Below are 21993 nucleotides of genomic sequence, written 5' to 3'. Positions count from 1 at the left end.
TATATATATATATATATATATATATACATGCGAGGGTTCACTGTTCATATTAAAAATTGGTATCAAACTAGTATAGTAAGCACAACTTATATATAAGATACATGTATACAATTAAATAACATCAAAAATAAAAAAGTACATAAAGGATTTATTTACCTTTGAGCAACCAACTTGTGGCCGTATTCCCTAGTGAGGATAGTCTAGGCTAGTTTAGCCTTATTTGTGTTTATCTCCAGCTTTGTTTTCATATAAATCATCTTCTGATTTCTACATTACTAGCAATCTTGGGACCCATGGTTAACCAATTTAAGTTTGAATTAAGCACTAAAATGCACAGTAAATACAATATTGAAAGCACTCTCACACGAGATATTTAGGCAGGCATCTTTGTGACCCCGTACGCCAACCAATGGCAGATCAGCATCTTCATGACCCCTGTGACACCGACCAATAGACCAGTATCTTAGGGCGTCGTGACACCGACCAATAGCGGACCAGCATTGTAGGGATGTAAGCAGTTACACGTGTAGTGACATATGAGCGTATTGCCCCTAACAGACACGCACACACACTGATTTTTTTTTTGTCGCAAGGCGAAAAAAAAAATGACGTAAAGAGGGGACAGAAAACATTGCGGTCCACATCATAAGGTGTATATAGGTATTTATAAAAAAAAAAAAAATCAAACTTGACACATATCATACACAGCTCATAAACATTAATACTGACATGCATGTCTTACAAAAACAGGCTCCTCCTCGTTACTCTGATAGCGATTTTTCAGTCGTGCTTATATCATATCAACTTCATAAATTAGCAGAAACTTTGTGAGCTGATTTTGTACTGTAAACAAAGGTGTGATAAAAGAAGTTGCCAGGCCTCACACGTTATGCTTGAAAAACAACAGTAGAATGTTTTTTTTGCATGACTTGTCCATGCCATGTATAGTTGTTTTATGGTTCTTCAGAGATATTCCACCTCTGCTGGAACCTCTAAGAGGAGGCAGCAGACTGTAGCTGACCCTTGTGCACGTACTCCAGCGCTGTGGCGATGGTCCTCATATCCATCTCGATGCTCCGGGCCCAGTTCTCCACGTCACCAATTTCCTGTTTTCACAACAAGTGTTCATTTTCTCCAACTTGTGGCTGCAATTCATAATAAAATGGTTTCAACTGTATTCGCCAACATTTTTCAAAGGTGCAAGATAATAACAATAATAAGAATAATGCTTACATTTATAAAGCGAAACCAAAGGCGCTTTACAAAGCACAGCACTATCACTCAGTGAGACCAGTGGTGCTAAACTACGTTGTGTAGCCACAGCTGCCCTGGGGCAGACTGGCAGAGGCTAGGCTGACATACCGCAGCATATGGCCCCTCCGACCAACCATTGGAGGTAAGGTGGGTGAAGTGTCTTGCCCAAGGACACAACAGCACGTGCCTCTGACAGAGGGGGTACCGAACAGCCCCCCCACTTAAGTAGATTGAATTAGTTGAAGATGCTCTGTACTGGTGTAGCTTAAGATCTGAATAGTCGGGTTTAATTTTTATGACTGCTGGCCCTGATCAATAGCCTACCAGTACAGAGTACAGATTACTCTTAACCTTACCTCTCACCATGGGATAATCACTCACTCAGGATAGAGAAGGCGGGGCTCAAATTCAACCTCATTATCACTAACCCTGTACAACATTCAAGACTCATTTTGTGACTTGAGTTGGCTATTTTATTCAAATAAGTAGAAAAAAAAGTAATCATGCTCATGATAACCACCAGCAGGTTTTAGAGTGCTCTACTTTCAGGGTTCAGGCCTCTTCTCTGCCACTTGGATGTTAAAGGGAAAGTAGCTGATCGTTGAGAGAGAACTGTAGGTGCTCTTGTGATGGTGTGAAAAAAATTTGACTTGATCCGTTACAGTCACATCTGTATGAGCATGTTACCTTGAGGGCCTGATTAAAGCCTTCCACCATGCTGATCCACTGTGCAGTCTGCTTGGAGAACTGGCCAGCCTGCACTTGGAGTGTTTTCACCTCATGGTCAAGCTTGCGCTGGTTAACGTATGCCTGGGCCACGCTGAAAAAAAAGGAAGCACCTTACCTTAAAAAACTGTGCAAAACCTTCCACCAAACCATCATTATGTGCTATGTCACAGACAGCAGCACAGCTAAGCAATTGATGACCCTTGAGAGCTAGAAATGGAACAATGTGTACATAACTTTACAAATGAACTGTTCTACTATCATCTGCGTAAAAGGACCACTTGTCTATTTAAATAGCTCGTATTTTGCTATTGTACTTCTACATGTGGCCACACAAGACTTCTTTATTTTGTATTGCTATGTCTAGATATTTTATTTCTTTGCTTTGCGTTTTTTTTTTTGTATATGCTCAAATGATTATACAGTACAACATTATTGAGAATGTATGACAGTTTTTGACAGTTCATTAGTACCCGACGTTGAGGTGGTCCACCAAGGCTTCCGTCAGGCAGGTTGCTGCGGAAATGGCTTCACGTCTTCGTCGTTCTGCAAATGGGACAATTAAACGCAAAAATGTCAAAGCATACCACTGTTAGTTGCGACGTGATAAAGATACTTTGTGGACTAGCAGTACCGAACATTTTGTTCAGAACATACACATATTCCGCGTTCACGTTTTTTTGTTTTTAGCATCAACTAGCATAATAGCGTCTCTTTCAAGACTGGTCGGAAAAAGCTCTACTTACCCTGTTGCTCCTTCCGCTCGTTTTGCTTCGCCTGGTGCTCCTTCAGCAAACGAGATAACATCTTCATTCAAATTGAAGTGTTTGCAAAGTTTGCTACAACGAATACCAAAAACAGCCAACAGCGTACAGGAAGCTGACGCCAGGCAGAGTCATGAGACCACTGTGCTGACGTCACAAGTGTGCACTCGTTTTTTCCCTCTTGGAGAACTGTCATTACATTACAATAAAAAATAAGATAACTAAATATGATACAATATAAGTCTTTAGTATGATATGAAATTCAAAGTAGTCTTTGGAGGGATTTTGTGGACTTTTGGGGTATGACGTCACTCAGTGTAGCCTTCCAAATAAAATTTGCAAATTAAACACAAACAGGTGACCCACGTTCTGCGATCATTGAATCTACTTCATATCTATAAATATTATTAGCTTCGCATTCTATGCTCAAATTCATCAGCTCGAATAAACATCTCCACATAAACGTTTCCCTTTGTACTTAATCTGAAAAAAAAACATTCACCGGAAAAGCTCTCATGGTGCTTGCTAGCTCTATGCGAGCCTGTGGGGCGTCTACAATTATGGCGAACAGACGGCAACAATAACATGACGACAACCCCGACACGACTACAAGAGGAAGCAGCTACGTGACCACTCAATACGTGCCCGTGTCAGGTACGCTGTGGTATCGCTTGCAATTCCTCACCGGAAAGCCTGGCGCGCTTGCTGATATTAGCATACATGCTGCGTGCAATGATTGTATCGTGATAACGTTGCAATTTGTCGAGAATGAAGCACGCACTACAGTGGTCAATGTTAGAGCATTATTATTATTATTTTATTGTGTGTTATTAGTCGGGTTTTCCCCACATTTTAACACCTCATCTTAATAGTATTTATACTTTACGTGTGTAATAACCAGCTAATCATTCTGGCAAGTGAGCAGCAATCGTAAAAGGGGCGCAATGACTTATTTGTCCACCATCATTGTTATATGCTCCTAATTAAACAGGACTATGCAACGAGAAAGATTAGTATTCCAGTAATAATCCATGGTGAGAATTTTCAGTGCCGCGGAAGCTACTCCCTCACTCCTTGAAATAGCCAAGCTTAACCAACCGGGTCATTGCGTAACCTAAAGTGAAGGAAGTGTCATCTGTCATGAGGGGATGGTATGTCGTTTCAAATACACGTCATGCAGTACGCATACGCCTCATGACAAATTGCAAATACTGGATCACACTCTTTCACGTCATATTTTAGCTATGTGTTGATTACTGTGAATTCATTTTTGTTTTTATGCATTAAAACTATCCACGCTTGACTCAGTATTTTTACTAATTGTTACCATTTAATCCTTTGGGCATCAACGTTTTAGCAATAAAATACAGTATTCCGTTTTCGTATCACTGTTTTAACCATTTCACTTCCGATTTAAAAATAAAATAAAACTAATGGAATATGTTACTTGTTTATAAGTCTAGGATACTTGGAAAATTAGTTTTAAAAAAAAATCCCACTTCCACAGATTAGGTTACATTTGCTGGGATTTTGTTGTCCCATTGGTATTTTATTATAATTCTAATAATAATACTAATATTAATAATACTACTAATAATAATCATCATCATAATATAAATGCGCCAGAGAAGTAAAGTAAATGTGCCACATAACCAAACGCCTACTATCCATATTAATATACTTCCGCTGTACTAGATTGTTATGTCATGAGAAATTGTACAATGCAACCTATCGTGAGTGTCGGCCCAACACTCACTTGTTGTGTTTGTAAAAGTTGCTAAATGCCATCAGAATATGTAGATAGGTGTGTCATGAACCGCTGGGATGCCATTTCATGTTATCGCTACAGTTCCTATCCCCGCTGCGATTTTTTTGAAAAGCTGTGGGACACATTGTCCCAATGAGAGTTGGGAGTCTTTTAACCGTTAAAAAATTGTAGCTTGACATGTTAAGGGATACTGTAAAAGATTCTTGTTGTAATTGCTGCATTAATGCTTAAAGGGTTAAGGCACTTAGGTGAATAGTTAGGATGTATTAAAAAAAAAAAAAAAAAAAAATATATATATATATATATATATATATATATATATATATATATATACATATATATATATATATATATATATATATATTTGTAATAAGGCTTTAAAGTCTTTACTCAATGTTAAATAGTGATAATTAATGAATTTGTTAGCTAATAAATCACCAAATTAAAATCACCAAATAAAGTGTCCCTTTCGGTTTGCCAAATAGTTCCAGACAGCTTGTGTTTGTTCTCTTGGATCGCACTTCATCAACCTTTGTCACATCGCAATCGGATTTCATTGGTAGCATCAGTTTATGTCATATCATGGATAACCTTGTAAAAGGAAAACAAGCATTAAAGGTTGCACAAAAAGACTTTTCATGTGCAGATGCCATGGCACTAAACCTGGGTGGGGAGTGTCCAAAATTAATCTAAGTCCGTTGCATGTTTAGTGGATATACATAACGCTGCATCTCCATCTTTTTTTACAGTTGCTGGTTTTGGGAGTGTTATGGACAAACTATGAAGGCGCAATTACAAGTTACAGGTATATCACATTTTAGAGACATATCTATCATATACATGAAAAAAGAGGTTAAAAAAAACATCCCCAGGTGTCTTAACAATGTGTCCGTAACATGCTTGCGTGACGTGCAATATTCCAAGGGTCAGACATTTTAGTCTTAAATATTTTAGCAATGGATATTTCAACACGTATGGTGCATCGGCACACAGACAGACAATACAATAATTTTTATTTTACAGGCTTATATCATCATCCTCTAGGACACATACTGTATTGTCAAAGTCATGGCTGCTTACTATGGTTTGCCGGCTGCAGGTGTTTTACAAACGGCAATACTACATTTCCCGCAAGGCAACAGACAGCTGTGCGCCGGAGCGAGAGATGACTTTATATTTCATCAGAAGTCAATAGCTTGCCTAACAGCAAACTTTTACTCATCAAAAATGGCAAAATTTAAGGTGGACACTGAGAACCAGTACGAGCTGGATTACATGTTCACGGAGGTTCCTGGAAAACCCCTTGCTTCTGTGTGGGGAAAGTGTGGCTGTAATGAAACAGTATAATCACAGGCGGCATGAAATTAAATATGTGGACAAATACAAATATATGGCTTTGAAACAAAGGCTTCAGAAGGTGGAAGATTGAAAACAAGGTCTTAAATCTTGGAAGGCTCTGTTCAGAAAAGCCAAATCACAAAGCAAGGCTGCTGTCAAAGTTAGTTGTATTGTGGCAAGAAGAGTTCACAAAGTCACCTTTGCCATTTACAGAGTTTGCCCAGACAAAAGGCACCTCTCTTTTCTTTTTTTTTTTTTAAACATGAGCCTAAGCAGAAGCACCATTGCTCAGCTTGTCCATCAACCTTAAAGAGCATCGCTGTGATAAAGTGAAAAGATTTCATCACATTCCCAGGATTTGAATGAGAGCACAACGCTTCTTACATTTCCTAGTTATCAATTTTCAGCCACTCCGCGGATGAAAATTACAGGACTCTCCAGGGGAAACCAATGATCTGTATTGTGTATGGTAGGCGAAGGCCAAAGGTGATTCTGCCAGGTCGGTTATATGGATATATTTGCGTACCTTTGTGAACATTAAGTTAAAGTCCCCTTTATTGATAAAATTGAAGTTCCCTAGAAATGAATAAATTACCAGCAATTTATTTTTAATTATGTTCTTAAAATATTTAGTTTAGTGACTGATAGGAAATTGCTATTTTTATTTCTTTGAAGAAATTTTATTAGCCTACTTGTGCCATTTACTCAAACACTTCCAGGTGTTGTGAAACATCAGTTTATGTCCTCTTGACTGGTTTCTTGGGGAGGCAAGAGCAAAGATGAGTTGAGATACGAAGGGTGTGAGTTACGACTGTTGTCATGGGACTCGATGAACTCGTATCTCACGCCACAACTGTCTGTGCTGGTTATCAGAAGATAACACTTTTAGTTGATGTCAAATATGTGAGTCCTACAAAACTCAATACAGCTCTTTACCTTTTGGCTGTGACGTGACACTTTTAAACAGTCTTTGCTTAAAAGTAACTCTGGATCTTTCCCTAGCTTAACTTTCAAGTCAGGAGCAGAGAAACTATTTTGTGAGGCTGTATTATGCAAACAAATTTCCAATAATACAATAATTAAAACATTTCACACTTGATCGTTTGGCACAAAATGACAAAGGTGCCAATATGGTGCCAATATGGACCCTTTAAATATGAAACTCTAAAAACTTTGTTTTTTACCTTAGCAGTTTGGAAAGATTACAATTGGTGTTTGATTTTCCTTCCCAGTACTTTCTGCTAAACTCAAGGAAAACAAAAAGAACTGGTTCGGTCCCAGTCCATACGTAGAGGTAGCTGTGGACGGACAATCAAAACGGACGGAGAAGTGCAACAACACACATAGCCCAAAATGGAAGCAGGCTCTCACCGTGTAAGTACAGTTCCTTTTTTTTTAAAATTAATTTTATTTTTTTTCAATCGTGCCTTTTTAGCAGAATCTACTGTGTATTCTTCAAACTCTGTCTTAACATGAGTCTGCCTTGCTTACAGTATTGTGACACCTCTCAGCAAGTTGATATTTCGCGTTTGGAGCCACCAGACGCTGAAGGCGGACATCCTGTTGGGAATGGCCACGTTGGAGATCTGCGACACCCTGAAGGCTAACGAGCTGAAATGTGAGTACTAGCAATTCATCTCCTTATAGGAGTTGATATTTCCTCGTGGAGGTATGAAGAACAAGTTCAGATTCATCTGAAGCAGCAGCCTTTCAAGCGCGGTCTGTTGTTTTGACACTGGCTGTCCAGCAGCAGCATATTGTTCACTCTTTCTCACGGTTTTGGACACTCATTTTACATAAATCTTTGAGCTTTGTTCGTTTAGGGAATATTTTATAATGTGAAGGGGTAATTTCCCTGAGATACTGTTTCTCTGTCCTCTGTTTGTGTGTGCGTGTGTGTGTGTCTGCGTGGTAGCGCACGCACATGTGAGGGAGGAGCACTTGTGCACAGATTGTGCATTTGTGCATGCCACTGCGGGACCTAATTTCATGCCCAGCGCAAGTCAGTAAAGCGCAGCAATAAAGAAAATGTAGGATTGATGGCTGAATACAGTGGGGGGTTTCTTACACTTTATGTATTAAAATGCAAAAATTATTTGGTAAGAAACTGTTAAATAATAAATGAGCCAAAGCTATATGGTAAGTTATAAATGTTAGGATGTGTTGTGATACCATGTTTTTGTGATTTTCGTGGTGATTAGTGTGTGAGGTGGTCCAGACTCTGCAGCTGTGCTCTGACAGAGATTCTCGGGATATCGTCGGTGACCTGTCTGTCTGTCTTGACGGCATGCATGTGGATCCAGAAGCATTTTCCACAGCAGAGAGAGACCATGGTGAAATCATTCTTCCACATTATTCTCCAAAATACTCCAGCTCACAATCCATTTTTCTCTTTTGTTGATTGCTGCTTTCTCAAGTACTATTACATTGCTACCTATAGCACAGGAATGGAATATTATGAATGACTTTTTTCGTAAATTATTGGGCTTGAAGTTCACTCTCTGGTTATCCCCAAGGACAGAACTGGTCTCCCCTGGGATGGGACACTGTGACTTACTAGAAAGACTTAAAATAGAATAAGACTGTGAATATTGATGTACAGTCGGCCCCCGGCTTACGAGCACCCTGATTTACGAACAATTCGCCTTACGAGCGTGGATCAGGGAGATTTTTGTCCTCCGCTTACGAACAAACCTCTCGCCTTACGAGCAATTCGACATGCCAGCCATTGAGTATGTAGAAATGTTCTCGTTTAATTGCGTCAATAATTTCAACAGTAGCATCATTAATCATCAGTAGATACTTTTGGCGGTAACGTGAACGCTATTGGTCTTACAACGTCACACTGACTGTCTCACTCACGGTGTCTAAATATATATTACCATTTAAGTGTAGTGTTTGTACAGCTAAAGGGAAAAACAGCTGACATGAAATTAAATGTGCCGATTGCAGGACAAAGAATTGTCTTTGGTTTAAATGTGTGTTTTTTTTTAATTAATTGTCAATACATTCCAACCGTTTAAAAAAAAAAGTGCGAATAATTATCAGTCAGTCACGGAGATGCGAATATGCTATTGGTCGATTAAGGTCACCCGGTCTCACTCACGGAGATGCTATTGGCCGGCGTCACACGTCAATCACAGAAATGCCGATATGCTATTGGCCGAACGCCTTTATTTAGCTTGATGGGACAGGATGGAAGGAAGGAGAAAAAATTAGTGAAAAACGGAATGTTGTGAAGACTTTGCAAACTTTATCTGTTAGACATAGCTTCTAAAATTACTAGCAGCGGTAAAGAAAGAAATAAGAGGATGATGTTTTAGTATCTGCGTGATTTGCACCCTGACTGAAAGAGTTACTGTAACACTGTAAGACCAATAGCATATCTATCGCTCTATTAACTTTAAGTGTTGGACTCTGCCCCCCTCTGCTTACACCCACCTCAAGTCTCGTCGTTTCAAAGGTAAAAGCTATTTATCCATTGTATTTATTATATAATGAAAGTGTACAGCAGATTATGTCACTCAATTTAATATATGTATACAGTGTGTCGTTTTTACCTAAGGCTTCGGCGCGCGTTGCACGCATTCACGAATTAACATGGGTTTGGATTGCCCGCTATACGAGCAATTCGAGATACGAGCGTAGCCGCTGAACGGATTAAGTTCGTAACCCGGGGGCCCACTGTACTTATATAAACTTAACATGCTACACATTTCTGTATATCAAACATTCTATTCAAAAAAAAAAAAAAAAACTGCTGTTGGCGTTGTCCTGGCCCTTCTGGGAGCTTAGTTGTGAATTTGTGTACCCCTTTGAGGTTTTGTTGTGATTAAGTGATATATATATATATATATTTTTTTTTTTAATTGCTCCTAGTTGTCTTTCTGTCAGAATCTAATACTGGCCCATGATTAGTAGTGGTCTGCATTACTGATAGTTGTTAAAAAAAAGCTGTCCGATGCGGTGCAATTTCAAGCCACTGCAAATCAAAATACTCAATACGTAGTTAAAGAAAAATCTTCTTTTTTTTTGTTCTAGCTTCTGTCCTAAAAGATGGTGCGAGACCAAATGGAAACACTGGCAACAGGTGGAGTTAACTTATTTATTTTTTTTGAGCAATAGACTTATGTGACTTTTTTTATTTTTCATTTCATCGGTCGGCCATCACTCATGATCCAGCTGTTTCTATACAAGCAATGAAAAATATTTTTTTCATAGTGTATGTCCTTTGAGCAAATCATCAACCCTCATTAAAATCTTACATTCTAATATTGCAGGGCAAGCAGAGATGCATCACCATCCATTGACTTGGATGAATGGGTCATAGTACCCAATGCTCCCACTATCAATGGCGCGAGTTCCCCTTCCCAATCTCCAGGGGCCGCTGTTGGCTCCCGCCTCTCTCGATCGGCCCGACCTTCCTCCACACCCGGTAGGCCTGCCACTTCACCAAATAGTACAATCACATGATAATGTTACTATAATTTCTAAGTTATTTTATTTTATTTTTTTCTAATTCAGTTGTTTAAATGCGTAAAGCAGCTCTAACTGTTTGCTGTCGATCTCTTCAGCTTCATCCAATAGTTCTTCTCCAAGCGAGTTAAGTGAGGGTCCAGCAACTGACACCTCCTCCCAGGTGTCTGCCAGTGGGGTTTCAGATCAGCATGTGGACTTAGGGGGAGCAGGAGCCATAGCAAGGCTCCCAATAGCAAGTGGTCCCAAACCAGCCACCCTGGCAGCACCAGCTACAACTTCTCCCAGAGTCTCACCCATGAGCAGCGGCCCCTTGCCACTAGGGTAAACACAGCTCACACTGACACTATTCACAAAAACTAAGGGATATTCAGCTTTTGAGTGATATTTCAGGATGAACCTAAAATGCACTATAGCTTTTACAGGTGATGTAAATTTCACGTCTCTAAACCTTTGAATGCAAACGTCCACCTGTTTAGTTTTTAAGTACTTTTTGTGGGTTAGTGTTCTGCCTTGAGGCTTGACATGCAGTCACACTGACATAACGTCTCAATTTGTTCACTGCAGTTGGGAACAGCGAGTGGACCAGAATGGACGCATGTACTTTGTAGATCACATTGAGAAGAGGACAACCTGGGAAAGACCCGAGTCGCTGCCTGCAGGGTAAGGCTCAACATTAAAGTCTTTCATAAGTGATAGACACATGTCTTTGGCTTTGACCAGTTATATATTGTAAATGACATTGGTTTCAGATTCCATCTTGATACAAAATTATGACCACTGATGACAACTTTTCTCACAGTAGTGTACAAAGTATAGATGGGCACATCATTCTGCTCATGATTAAACCAGACATAAAACAAGATAACCCTTTATTACTCCCCAGTAGGTAAAGCAAGTGAAATTGTTAATCAAATAAAGTGTTCCCTCACTACTTCGCGCTTCATCTTTCATGCTCTTAATGCTTCGCGTTTTTTTTTTCATTTAAAAAAAAATCTATAATGCGAAGGTACGCGCAGTGAAGTTTTCTTGCCTACTAAACAGACGAGTTGATTGTAATCGCACACGCCACAGGCACTTCTCCGACATCGACCTAGAGTGCAGCCCGTAGCTAACCAAACATGAAAACAGGGAAGCAGAATTTACATTCATTTCATTTATTACAACAACATTTGTAACATCTCCCAACGCTCTCTTTTGTCCTCCCTGTACTCCTTCGGCCTCGCTTTCTCACTCGCGTGTGAGATTCACTCGGGGATAGCTACTGGAGATACTTGACGTCAACAAACAGCTTAGACAAGACTGGCGAGGCGACCAGTCAATCAGCTTACAATCTCTCATACAAGAAAGATGATTGGCTTCCGGCACAACATCAACCAATGAGGGCAGTAGTGGGTTGAAACTCCTGGGCAGGAACGGATTTCCTACTTTGAGGATTTTACTTTTCGTTGGGAGTTTTCGGTCCCCATTAACCATGAAAAACAAGGGAACACCAGAGTCATAATACAGTAGGTATTCCCAACTATGGAACTCTGTCGAACGGAAATTCCCGAACCCGGGAAAAAAACCTATGCAATAACTTTTCTATGATTAAATTACATGAACGATCGATTCCTTCCAACGGAACTTCCGGTATTCAGAACGCGGAACCTTTTTCGGAAGACTGCTTCAGGGAAAACTCAGGAAGTTCACGCTCCCTATAACGGAGAAGTAAACACTCCTCCTTCTTATAAATCTAATCTCGTCGGCTCCAAAACGGTGACATGTATGTGACTCTTTATTGTTAGGAGTTTGGATGTAATTACGAACCATTTTAATGTTATTCATTAACGTCCTGTAGCTCATGGTGTCCGGAAACGGAAATGATTGTGGAAGTGTGACCGTGAAAGGCAGCCCATTGAGCGTAGCTGGAGACTGTCAAAGTCGGAAAGACTTTGAAAATCAAGAGATGTATTGTTGCTTAGTATTCTGGCAATTGACCTTCTCAGAGGTAATTGCTTGTGGCTCGACGCACAAGAATAAGCAGACATTCAACGGGACAGTTACTTGCAATTAGCAACAGAACTGTATGAGATGCAGGCAAACATTTAAATAAAGCCAACACAACAATTCAAAATACTCTTTTTTTTTTTTTTTTTTTTTTTTTTTTTTTTCCCCCAAGACGGTCAAAACTCAACATTAAAAAAAAAGTACAGTGCACAACACTGAAGTTAAGTACAGTACTGTACTGTATTTTATAAACAGTACATCTTTTGGACCATGTATTTGCATTTTCCAGTTCATATACAGTACATGTTCAAAATACTGTAGTTTTTGGTTAATAAATGGGTTTTGGACATTATATGTTTGCATTTTATTACTCGTGTTACACATGCACTATATTTTGCTAACATACTTGAACGTTCACGCAGGACATGTACAGTTGCTTCCCACATAAGGAAATTCCTTTATAAGGAAAGATTGGACAATGCAAATAAGATTCCTTACTAGAGAATACTTACTGTATAATAATTTTACTAAATTCTCATTTGCAAACTTTGCAGTCCACTCAATTCAAACTTGTGTAGTCACATGTTGGATAAAGCACATTATGTAGCGATATCAAATTGTGCAATTGGACAGATAATACACTGGATGGAGGTGTAAGTGAATTGTATTTTTACTAGCAATAGAATCAAACCTAGCGTGTCCGCAGGTGGGAGCGCAGGGTAGACCCAATGGGCCGTGTGTACTTTGTGGACCACATCACCAGGACTACCACTTGGCAGCGCCCAACGCAGGAGTCAGTGCGCAACTATGAGGAGTGGCAACATCAGCGAAGCCAGCTGCAGGGAGCTATGCAGCAGTTCAACCAGAGGTTCATCTTCGGGGTGAGAAGGGGTGTCCCCTTTAAAATCAAAATCCTAAACTGAAGGAGTTAAACTATTCAAGGACTTTTTTTTTTCTCCAGCTGCAAGACCAGTTGTCAGCTACATCCAACAAAGAGTTTGATCCGTTGGGCCCTCTGCCACGTGGCTGGGGTAAATATCATCCATTTCTTGTTCGTGTTGTTCTTCTTGTCTTAGAAAGTCACTTAAACTACATTTTGAAATGTTTTTACTTTTTGAAAACAGAAAAAAGAACAGACACAAATGGCAGAGTATATTTTGTCCATCATCCTACTCGGACGACTCAATGGGAAGACCCCAGGACACAAGGGTGAGTGTATATGTGGGTAATTTTAAGTCCAGCATAGTTGATGCTTGAGGGACACAGCCAATCCGTTGCTAATGTACCTGGTTTGCCATCTAATGTTGGTGTGATGCAAAACGTAATAAATATTAGCGATTGTACTAGACAGTAATATGTGTGTGTGTGTGTGTGTGTGTGTGTGTGTGTGTGTGTGTATATATATATATATATATATATATATATATATATATATATATACAGTCGGCCCCCGGCTTACGAACACCCTGATTTACGAACAATTCGCCTTACGAGCGTGGATCACGGAGATTTTTGTCCCCCACTTACGAACAAAACTTTCGCCTTACGAGCAATCCGACATGCCGGCCATTAAGTATGTGAATATGTTTCTCGCTTAACTGCGTCAACAAAATCAGCAGATGCGTCATTTAAACCTTCAGTAGATACTTGTGGCAGTAACGTGAACGCTATTGGTCTTACAACGTCACAGTGACTGTCTCAGTCACGGTGTGTAAATATATTACCATTTAAGTGTAGGGTTTGTACAGCTAAAGGGAAAAACAGCTGACATGAAATTAAATGTGCAGATTGCAGGACAAAGAATTGTCATTGGTTTAAATGTGTTTTTTTTTTTAATTAATTGTCAATACATTCCAACCGTTTAAAAAAAGTGCGAATAAGTATCAGTCAGTCACGGAGATGCCAATATGATATTGGTCGATTAAGGTCACCCGGTCTCACTCACGGAGATGCTATTGGCCGGCGTCACACGTCAATCACAGAAGTGCCGATATGCTATTGGCCGAACGCCTTTATCTAGCTTGATGGCACAGCTGGTTGGGATGGAAGGAAGGAGAGAAAATGAGTGAATAACGGAAGGGAGGAATGTTGTGAAGACTTTGCAAACTTTATCTGTTAGACATAGCTTCCAAAATTACTAGCAGCGGTAAAGGAAGAAATAAGAGGATGATGTTTTAGTATCTCCGTGATTAGCACCCTGACTGAAAGAGTTACTGTGACACTGTAAGACCAATAGCATATCTATTTCGCCGTGTTGACTTTGAGCGATGGTCTCTGCTCCCCTCCGCTTCCACCCAGCTCGAGTCACGTCATTCCAAAGGTAAAAGTCATTTTTCCTTTGTACTTATCATTTAATGCAAATTTACAGTAGATTATGTCACTCAATATTAATATATGTGTACAGTCGTGGCGTTTTTACCTAGGGCTTTTGCGCGCGTTGCACGCATTCACGAATTAACATGGGTTTGGATTGCCCGTTATACGAGCAGTTCGAGATACGAGCGTACCCGCTGAACGGATTAAGTTCGTAACCCGGGGGCCCACTGTATATATATATATATAAATATATATATATATATATATATATATATATATATATATATATATATATATATATATATATATATATATATATATATATAGTTAATTTGATGTACTTTCTACTTTTCATTGGCGTGCCTAAAGTGATTCAAAACAATGTGGATGTCTGTTACATCCGTAATGGCTATGCTAGATAATGTTATCCTTTCTAAGGTTTTGTTGATATACAGTATATAAACTACTTAGAAGTAATGTTATCAATGATGGAATGTAAGCACTGTACCAACTATGCCGTTCCTGTGTTTTTTAGGCTACTGAATGACAAGCCTCTGCCTGAGGGCTGGGAGATGAGGTTCACTGTGGACGGTATCCCCTACTTTGTGGATCACAACAGGCGAACCACCACCTACATCGACCCTCGCACAGGCAAATCCTCGCTGTGAGTTATTGGTTGATCAGTCGTATATGTTTGGCGGCTTTTTTGGCCTAAACTCGCGTTGCTCTTACTATATTCCCCAACAGTGAAAATGGACCGCAGATTACCTACGTCAGGGACTTTAAAGCTAAAGTGCAGTACTTTAGGTTCTGGTGTCAGGTAAGAAAGACAGATTCTGTTTAAATTGAAATCAAAACTCATTGGTATGCTTGTATTTTTTTCCCCCACACAGCAACTTTCAATGCCTCAGCACATTAAGATTTCTGTTTCCAGGAAAACCTTATTTGAGGACTCATTCCAACAGGTAATGGACTGTGGCCTTCGTGTTTTCTTCTTCCTTTCTCCAATAAATGCTTGGTCGCGTAACTGATTTTACTGTTTCTTTCAAAGATCATGAGCTTCCATCCTCAAGATCTGAGACGAAGACTGTGGATCATTTTCTCCGGGGAAGAAGGTTTGGACTATAGTGGCGTAGCCAGGTAATTTCTACTCGTCTTGCTTCAACGAACAGGAAACGTGTTGCTCTCCGTTGTGTTTATTCTTGCTTTGTGTCTTTGCATCCAGGGAATGGTTTTTCTTGCTTTCTCATGAAGTGCTCAACCCTATGTACTGCCTGTTTGAATATGCCGGTAAGGACAACTACTGCCTGCAGATCAACCCCGCCTCCTACATCAACCCCGACCACCTCAAGTACTTCAAGTTCATCGGGCGCTTCATCGCCATGGTAACCATAACTCAGTCTTCCATCGCTTTGAAGTAGGGATAGGCAGCAATTGAAAAGAAAAAAAACTGGATTTAGCCTATATTTATTAAATACTAAAAGGCAGAAACTGTTGAAAATGAAAAAAAAAAGTATGATATTCTGGTTCCACAATATTTGTTAGCATATAAACATGACCTTTGGCAGTGGGGAGAGCAAGCTAGGACAGAAACAGTCCGAGGCTCAAGGCAAAATCTGTGCCATATCAAACACATGCAAGCAAACTGAAATGAAGTTAAGGAAGTGCAAGCTCCTAACTGAGAAATAGGAGTCTGAGCTGAAGACATCCTTCCCCAAGTTAGCACGGGAAGGAAAGCCACCATATAGTATTTCACTCCATTTATTTGTTTGATGTAAAAATATTTATAATAATAACTAATAAGCTTGTGAACTTTATAATAAACTTGCTTTTTTTTTTACTTGTTTTCATCTTAGGCTTTGTTCCATGGCAAATTCATTGACACAGGTTTTTCGCTGCCTTTCTACAAGCGCATCCTTAGCAAGCCTTTGGCCCTCAAAGACCTGGAGTCAGTTGATCCGGAGTTTTACAATTCTCTTATTTGGATCAAGTAAGTTGGGGGTGTGAGGGTCTTGAACTGTGACTGTTTCTTGGTGAGTCCGTTGACAGCTGAAAGACAATACCATTATGGAACCAGTCTTTGTTTTTGCATTATAATAGCATCGATTAAACAACAACTTATTGATTCTCAAATTATTCAGATCAATTCATTGTGCACAAAGCTTTATTGAATGTAAATTGTCCAAATACTTAGAATTTCAGCTTCTTATCTGGAAATATTGTCCTAATTTTGCAGTTAAAACAGACTCGTCATACTAGCCATTTCTTTTTCCCAATTGCCAAAGTCATTTCAAAGGTGTATGAATAGTTTGGATATACTGGGTCAGAAAATAGCAGCTGTCTCTTTGAATTCCCTCTATATTTTGATACTTTTCATTGATATATGTCATAAATAATGTGCTTTGGCAATTTACAAAGTGTACTTTGATTGTTACTAATAGTACTTGGCTTTGATGTCACCAGTATTTTTAATATTGCAAAAATATATTGCTTATAGCTAATATTTCTTTATTTCTTGTAACTTTGCTTGATTTTCACATGAAAAATGGTTTGTTTGAAGGCTCTCTGCATGAGTGTTATCTTTCACAATCTTGCATTGAAAAGGAAAGTGTCCTCTATGGATATGCTTGAAAAACCTGATACAGCCTCCTCAAAGTTGTTGTTAAAAGGATGCCAAAGTTATAACTTGTAAATTACTACCACTTTTTTAAAACAAAATTATTAGATTATTTCCAAAGGCAGAACTAATTTGAAATTTTATTCGCAACAAAATATCTCTTAATGAGTGTGATCTTTCTGTCATTTTTAAACAATATCCAGTTTTTGAATAAAGAGAGGGAAATTAAAATGTTTAAATCAAAGTTATTGATTAATCAACAATAACTGAGAGATTAATCTCTTGTTAAGTGTGTTGGAGCCCCTGTTTGCATGCATATTTCTGTTCACACCGTATATATAAGCTTAGTTCCTGCATCTATGACTCATTGGGTTGTTATTTTTTTAAACAATATATGCAAGCTAATACTCTAAACCATGGGTGTCCAAGGGATAACAACATTGAAGAGTGTGGTCTGGAGATGTTCTTCTCGGTTGACAAAGAGATCCTGGGTGAGGTCACCACGCACGAGCTCAAACCGGATGGCGGCAACATTCAAGTGACGGAAGAAAACAAGGAGGAGTACATCAGGTGCAATTCTCACCCCCAAAACACACACCTTGAAGTCATACTATAGGGCCACGGCAGGCAGCACATCTTTACTTTTCGTGCTGATGTCAGGTTGGTGGCCGAGTGGAGGCTCTCCAGAGGAGTGGAGGAGCAGACCCAAGCCTTCTTTGAGGGTTTCAATGAAGTTCTGCCGCAGCAGTATCTTCAATACTTTGATGCTAAGGAACTAGAGGTAATTGGGAGTCCAGTTCTATCTTGTGTGTCCTGAGGTGAAAACTCCACAAGTTTTTGGCTCACTTTGCCCGCTCGCTTGCTGTCATTAGGTGATGCTGTGTGGCATGCAGGAGATCGACCTGGTGGATTGGCAGAGGAACACAATCTACAGGCATTATGCCCGGTCCAGCAAGCAAATTCATTGGTTCTGGCAGGTTGGTACTGTAGTCAGATTAATCTACAAATATACAGTGGCATATGTCCTCAAACAGTCTCTCTTAATGCAATGTCTTTCTTAACATAGCACAGACGCGAAGGTGCATATACTGTGATTTTTCCTTGGGAAAAATCTTGAGGCACACCACCATCTGAAAATTATACATTTGAAACTCTATGCTATTTGCGAAGACTATTTATTACACGATTATGCTGCGACTCATTACTTTCACAGTTGACAATGGTACATTCAGTGTATCCATCCATCTGTATTCTATAGCCACTTATCCTCATTAGAGTCGCAGGCATGCTGGTGCCTATCCCAGCCATCTTCTGCCAGTAGGCCTCAAAGTAATTCTGGTTTATAACAAGCCAGCCAGCAACCATGTTGCTTCACCTACCCTCACATTGTCCTTTTTTTGAAACATGTTTGACATGGTCCTCCCCTGTAAATCTAACTTTATTGTGCACATATTTAGCTGAATCAAGCAGAGGAGTCAACGTACGCAGACCATTTTGCTGAACCAACCAGAGGAGAGAGTCATGCCAATGCCACTCAAGTTCACAAAATCTGTCCTTTCTATGGCACTGACAAATCTAAAATCTGATATAAGACTGCAATTATGGTTTTGTGTGTGCAGCTGTGTGTGTAGTCGGTGTCAGCAAGCAGGCTTTGGGCGAGTTGCATTTCCATAGCAATACATGGAAGCTAAAATTTGATTGGGCGAAAAAAAAAAAAGAACCTACAAACAAATGGAAGTAGAGCAGCAAAGATTCACTCTAAAGAACATATATTGGTGGAAATAAATTATTACAATTTCACCTAAGCTGTAAATATCTGTCCTTGCTCATGAAAGGATTTGGCCCAGCAGATAAATCCTTGAACACTGAGCAATTGCTCTGCTTGCAGTTTGCGAAGGAGATGGACAATGAGAAAAGGATGCGACTGCTGCAGTTTGTCACCGGAACATGTCGCCTTCCTGTTGGTGGCTTTGCTGACCTCATGGGTACTTAGTCACAATGCCTCTGTTTATCATAGCATCGTTTGGTGTGTTTCATTTATATTTATGCCCTTATTTGCTTTTTTTTCAATGAATAAATGAAGGAAGCAACGGTCCACAGAAGTTTTGCATCGAGAAAGTGGGCAAAGAAAACTGGCTTCCGCGAAGTCACACATGGTACGTCCACTTCTACATACCAGTTATTTGAATGGGTTTTAGCATTTTAACCTCTTTGTGAGTCATCTGGAGTACTGATACTACATGATGATTTTTTTTTTTTCCTAGGACGTCTCACATTAAATAAAGATAACATTCAGTTGCGGTTATGGGGGGGGTCGAGACGAGCGTGAGGCAATCTACAGTAGACGCAAATGTTGCACCAATGAAATGATTTGAAGAGTCATCATCACTATCAGACATGCCAATTAGCTCCTCCCGTTTAACTCCTAAACGTCCTCTTTTTCCTGCTCGTCATTTGTGCAAACATTCTGATTACTCTTCCACGGGTAGTCATCTTTGGACCCGTCCAGTTTGTATAAAATGGAGGTCTTCAAAGACGATTTGCTGATCGTCTTCCTTGGAAGCTTTCTTTACTCAAGTGACAACTGTTGTGAGATCAGTGGCTGGAGACAAGTCAAGTGTTAAAGGAGCCAAGCCATATTTTCCTTTTCATAATGCATCAAAGTCCACGCATCATTATCCACACAGCCTCGTTGTTGACAACGAAGAAGCAATTAGGCGACGAAAGTGCATTTTTCGACGTTCTGAACAGACACTCTAAAACGGATGAGTATTATATTAAATTAGAGGTGTTTATAATATTTTAAGCCTTATAAATGACATATTACTTGTTTTGCATTTGAATTCATGTTATACGATCACACATGTGAACAAAAATTGGTCTCTTTTGAGTTATATGGTTATAAGTTGACCCCCCTCCCAATATGGGAGTTGAAAATGAGGGTTAAAAAAACTGAACTTCTCTGAGAAATACGGTATAGGGTATATACTGTATATTCATAAAGACAAATATTGGCTGTAATTGTAATGTTTGCATGTTGGTTAAGCTACTTGTGGTATCAAGCTGTGCATTAATTACTGAAAATATGAAATAATAAGTTGTTCTTCATCCTTATTAGTGAAAAATATAAAGATGTTTTAAAGAACAAAAGTCTTCTCATAATTGAAAAGCAACATTACAGCCACTAGGGGGACTGCATATTTTTTCATCTAATGAATTATTTATACCTTGAGACCTCAGTCACATGCAATTATCTTTTTTTTTTTTCTCTCTATTGTCTCACCAAGCTTTAATCGTCTAGACCTGCCTCCATACAAGAGCTATGAGCAGCTAAAAGAGAAGCTCATGTTTGCCATTGAGGAGACTGAAGGTTTCGGACAGGAGTAACCAGAGTATGCTGCACCTTATTCCTCGTGTCTCTACAGACAGGAGCTGCTTGCATCCCTGCATAATGTTGATCATATGCAATCACAGCTGTTCCAAGAGCTGTTTTAGCTCCAAAAAGGACTATTCTCCATCTCCTCTCTCCATCTGATCTGAAATATATAAGATATGATGTGTGAGTGCAAAACAGGCAAGGTTCACCATCAAGACTATGCACTCACAGATATGATTTTCGGATTGCATTTGATTTATTTTTCAGATTATATTTAATTTATAAAATTAATCTCCACATATGTGTTCTGACTGGATTGACTTAATACATAGCATAGGCTGGGTTTTTTTCTTCTTCTTTTTTTCTCTCTCTCTCAAGTAATGTCACTTCATTTCCCTTGTACTTTAACGTAGTGGTCACATAGATTACATACAGGAAAGACTGATTGCCCCGGACAGAGCTTGTATTTTTTTTTTTATTTAATAAGTGCAATAGTTTTTTAGCTCTACCAACAATCATTTCTGATCACTTTAAGGTTTACTGGGTAAGTTTCCACTCTTTAGTGCAGAGTTTACACTCTAAAATGTTGTAAAATAATCTTAATGTTTTAATTTCACAGGACCAAATTTCCCAAAAAAGGAACCTCCTATGTAACATAAATGTGTTGGACCTCACGAGTTTATTTTGTAATCTATGGATGAATAACAAATAATTAGTAAAAAAAAAAAAAAAGTGTTACCGATGAAGTGGGAACAATCCTGTGCGATACCCTTTGTAAAATATTCTTCCTGCTGAGTGGTAGCGGTCTTTTGTGTATGTCTGCAAAATGATCCTAGGCTGATAACTAAGAAGCAGAACCATGAATATTTGTGTAAAGTAACTAATGCTGTTGAAATACACTTAATATCTACATACATATAATACATACAAGTATTTTTTTTTTTTTTTTTTTGGTGATTGTGACTTGAAAGTGAAATACGGATGGCCCTAGTTTTATAGGGCATCAATGAGGGTCATTATTGGATTACCTTACATACTGTTTGTAAATCAGCCTTATTTTGAATACAAACACAAAAATAGTAGTGATTACAAATGGCCCATAAAAGTATGCACCAGAAACTACTTTAATAAAGTCAATTTACTGTTTGATGTTTGATTGCCTTGGCCACAATAGGTAGCCTACACCTATATGCTATAGGCTATATTTTGTGCACTTCAGTTTAATTAGGCCTACTCGTCAGAATGGATATCATCCGGTGGAACGCAATTATGCATCACTGCAAACATTGTTCAAGTAATCACCATGATGTCAATTAAAAAAAAAACAACTATGTATACGTATTTTCCATATTTACATTGGGTCATGGGG

At 39.1% G+C, this 21993-nt stretch overlaps 2 protein-coding genes across 2 annotated transcripts; one reads left to right on the top strand and one right to left on the bottom strand.

Annotated features, from left to right (window-relative positions):
* Positions 1 to 646: 646 nt before the first annotated feature.
* Positions 647 to 3305, bottom strand: bloc1s1 (biogenesis of lysosomal organelles complex 1 subunit 1). Its single transcript, XM_088422367.1, has 4 exons — positions 2727 to 3305; positions 2454 to 2526; positions 1942 to 2074; positions 647 to 1106 (listed from the first exon to the last, which is right to left on the bottom strand). Exons 1-4 carry the CDS (start codon positions 2791 to 2793, stop codon positions 993 to 995), a joined length of 387 nt encoding a protein of 128 aa, XP_088278493.1. The 5' UTR covers positions 2794 to 3305; the 3' UTR covers positions 647 to 992.
* Positions 3254 to 21957, top strand: itcha (itchy E3 ubiquitin protein ligase a). The gene is made up of 24 exons (XM_088422360.1): positions 3254 to 3398; positions 5262 to 5317; positions 7083 to 7224; positions 7344 to 7468; positions 8052 to 8183; positions 9892 to 9940; positions 10131 to 10285; positions 10425 to 10650; positions 10894 to 10989; positions 13022 to 13196; positions 13277 to 13346; positions 13440 to 13524; positions 15167 to 15295; positions 15379 to 15451; positions 15525 to 15596; positions 15683 to 15771; positions 15857 to 16016; positions 16488 to 16621; positions 17678 to 17818; positions 17909 to 18029; positions 18121 to 18225; positions 19137 to 19233; positions 19332 to 19404; positions 20536 to 21957. Exons 2-24 carry the CDS (start codon positions 5293 to 5295, stop codon positions 20633 to 20635), a joined length of 2574 nt encoding a protein of 857 aa, XP_088278486.1. The 5' UTR covers positions 3254 to 3398; positions 5262 to 5292; the 3' UTR covers positions 20636 to 21957.
* The last annotated feature ends 36 nt before the right edge of the window (positions 21958 to 21993 follow it).

Source organism: Hippichthys cyanospilos, chromosome 9 (assembly GCF_059441005.1).
Source record: "Hippichthys cyanospilos isolate Australia breed blue-spotted pipefish chromosome 9, RoL_Hcya_1.0, whole genome shotgun sequence".
Taxonomy (NCBI): domain Eukaryota; kingdom Metazoa; phylum Chordata; class Actinopteri; order Syngnathiformes; family Syngnathidae; genus Hippichthys; species Hippichthys cyanospilos.
This window is presented reverse-complemented; position numbering and strand designations above follow the sequence as displayed.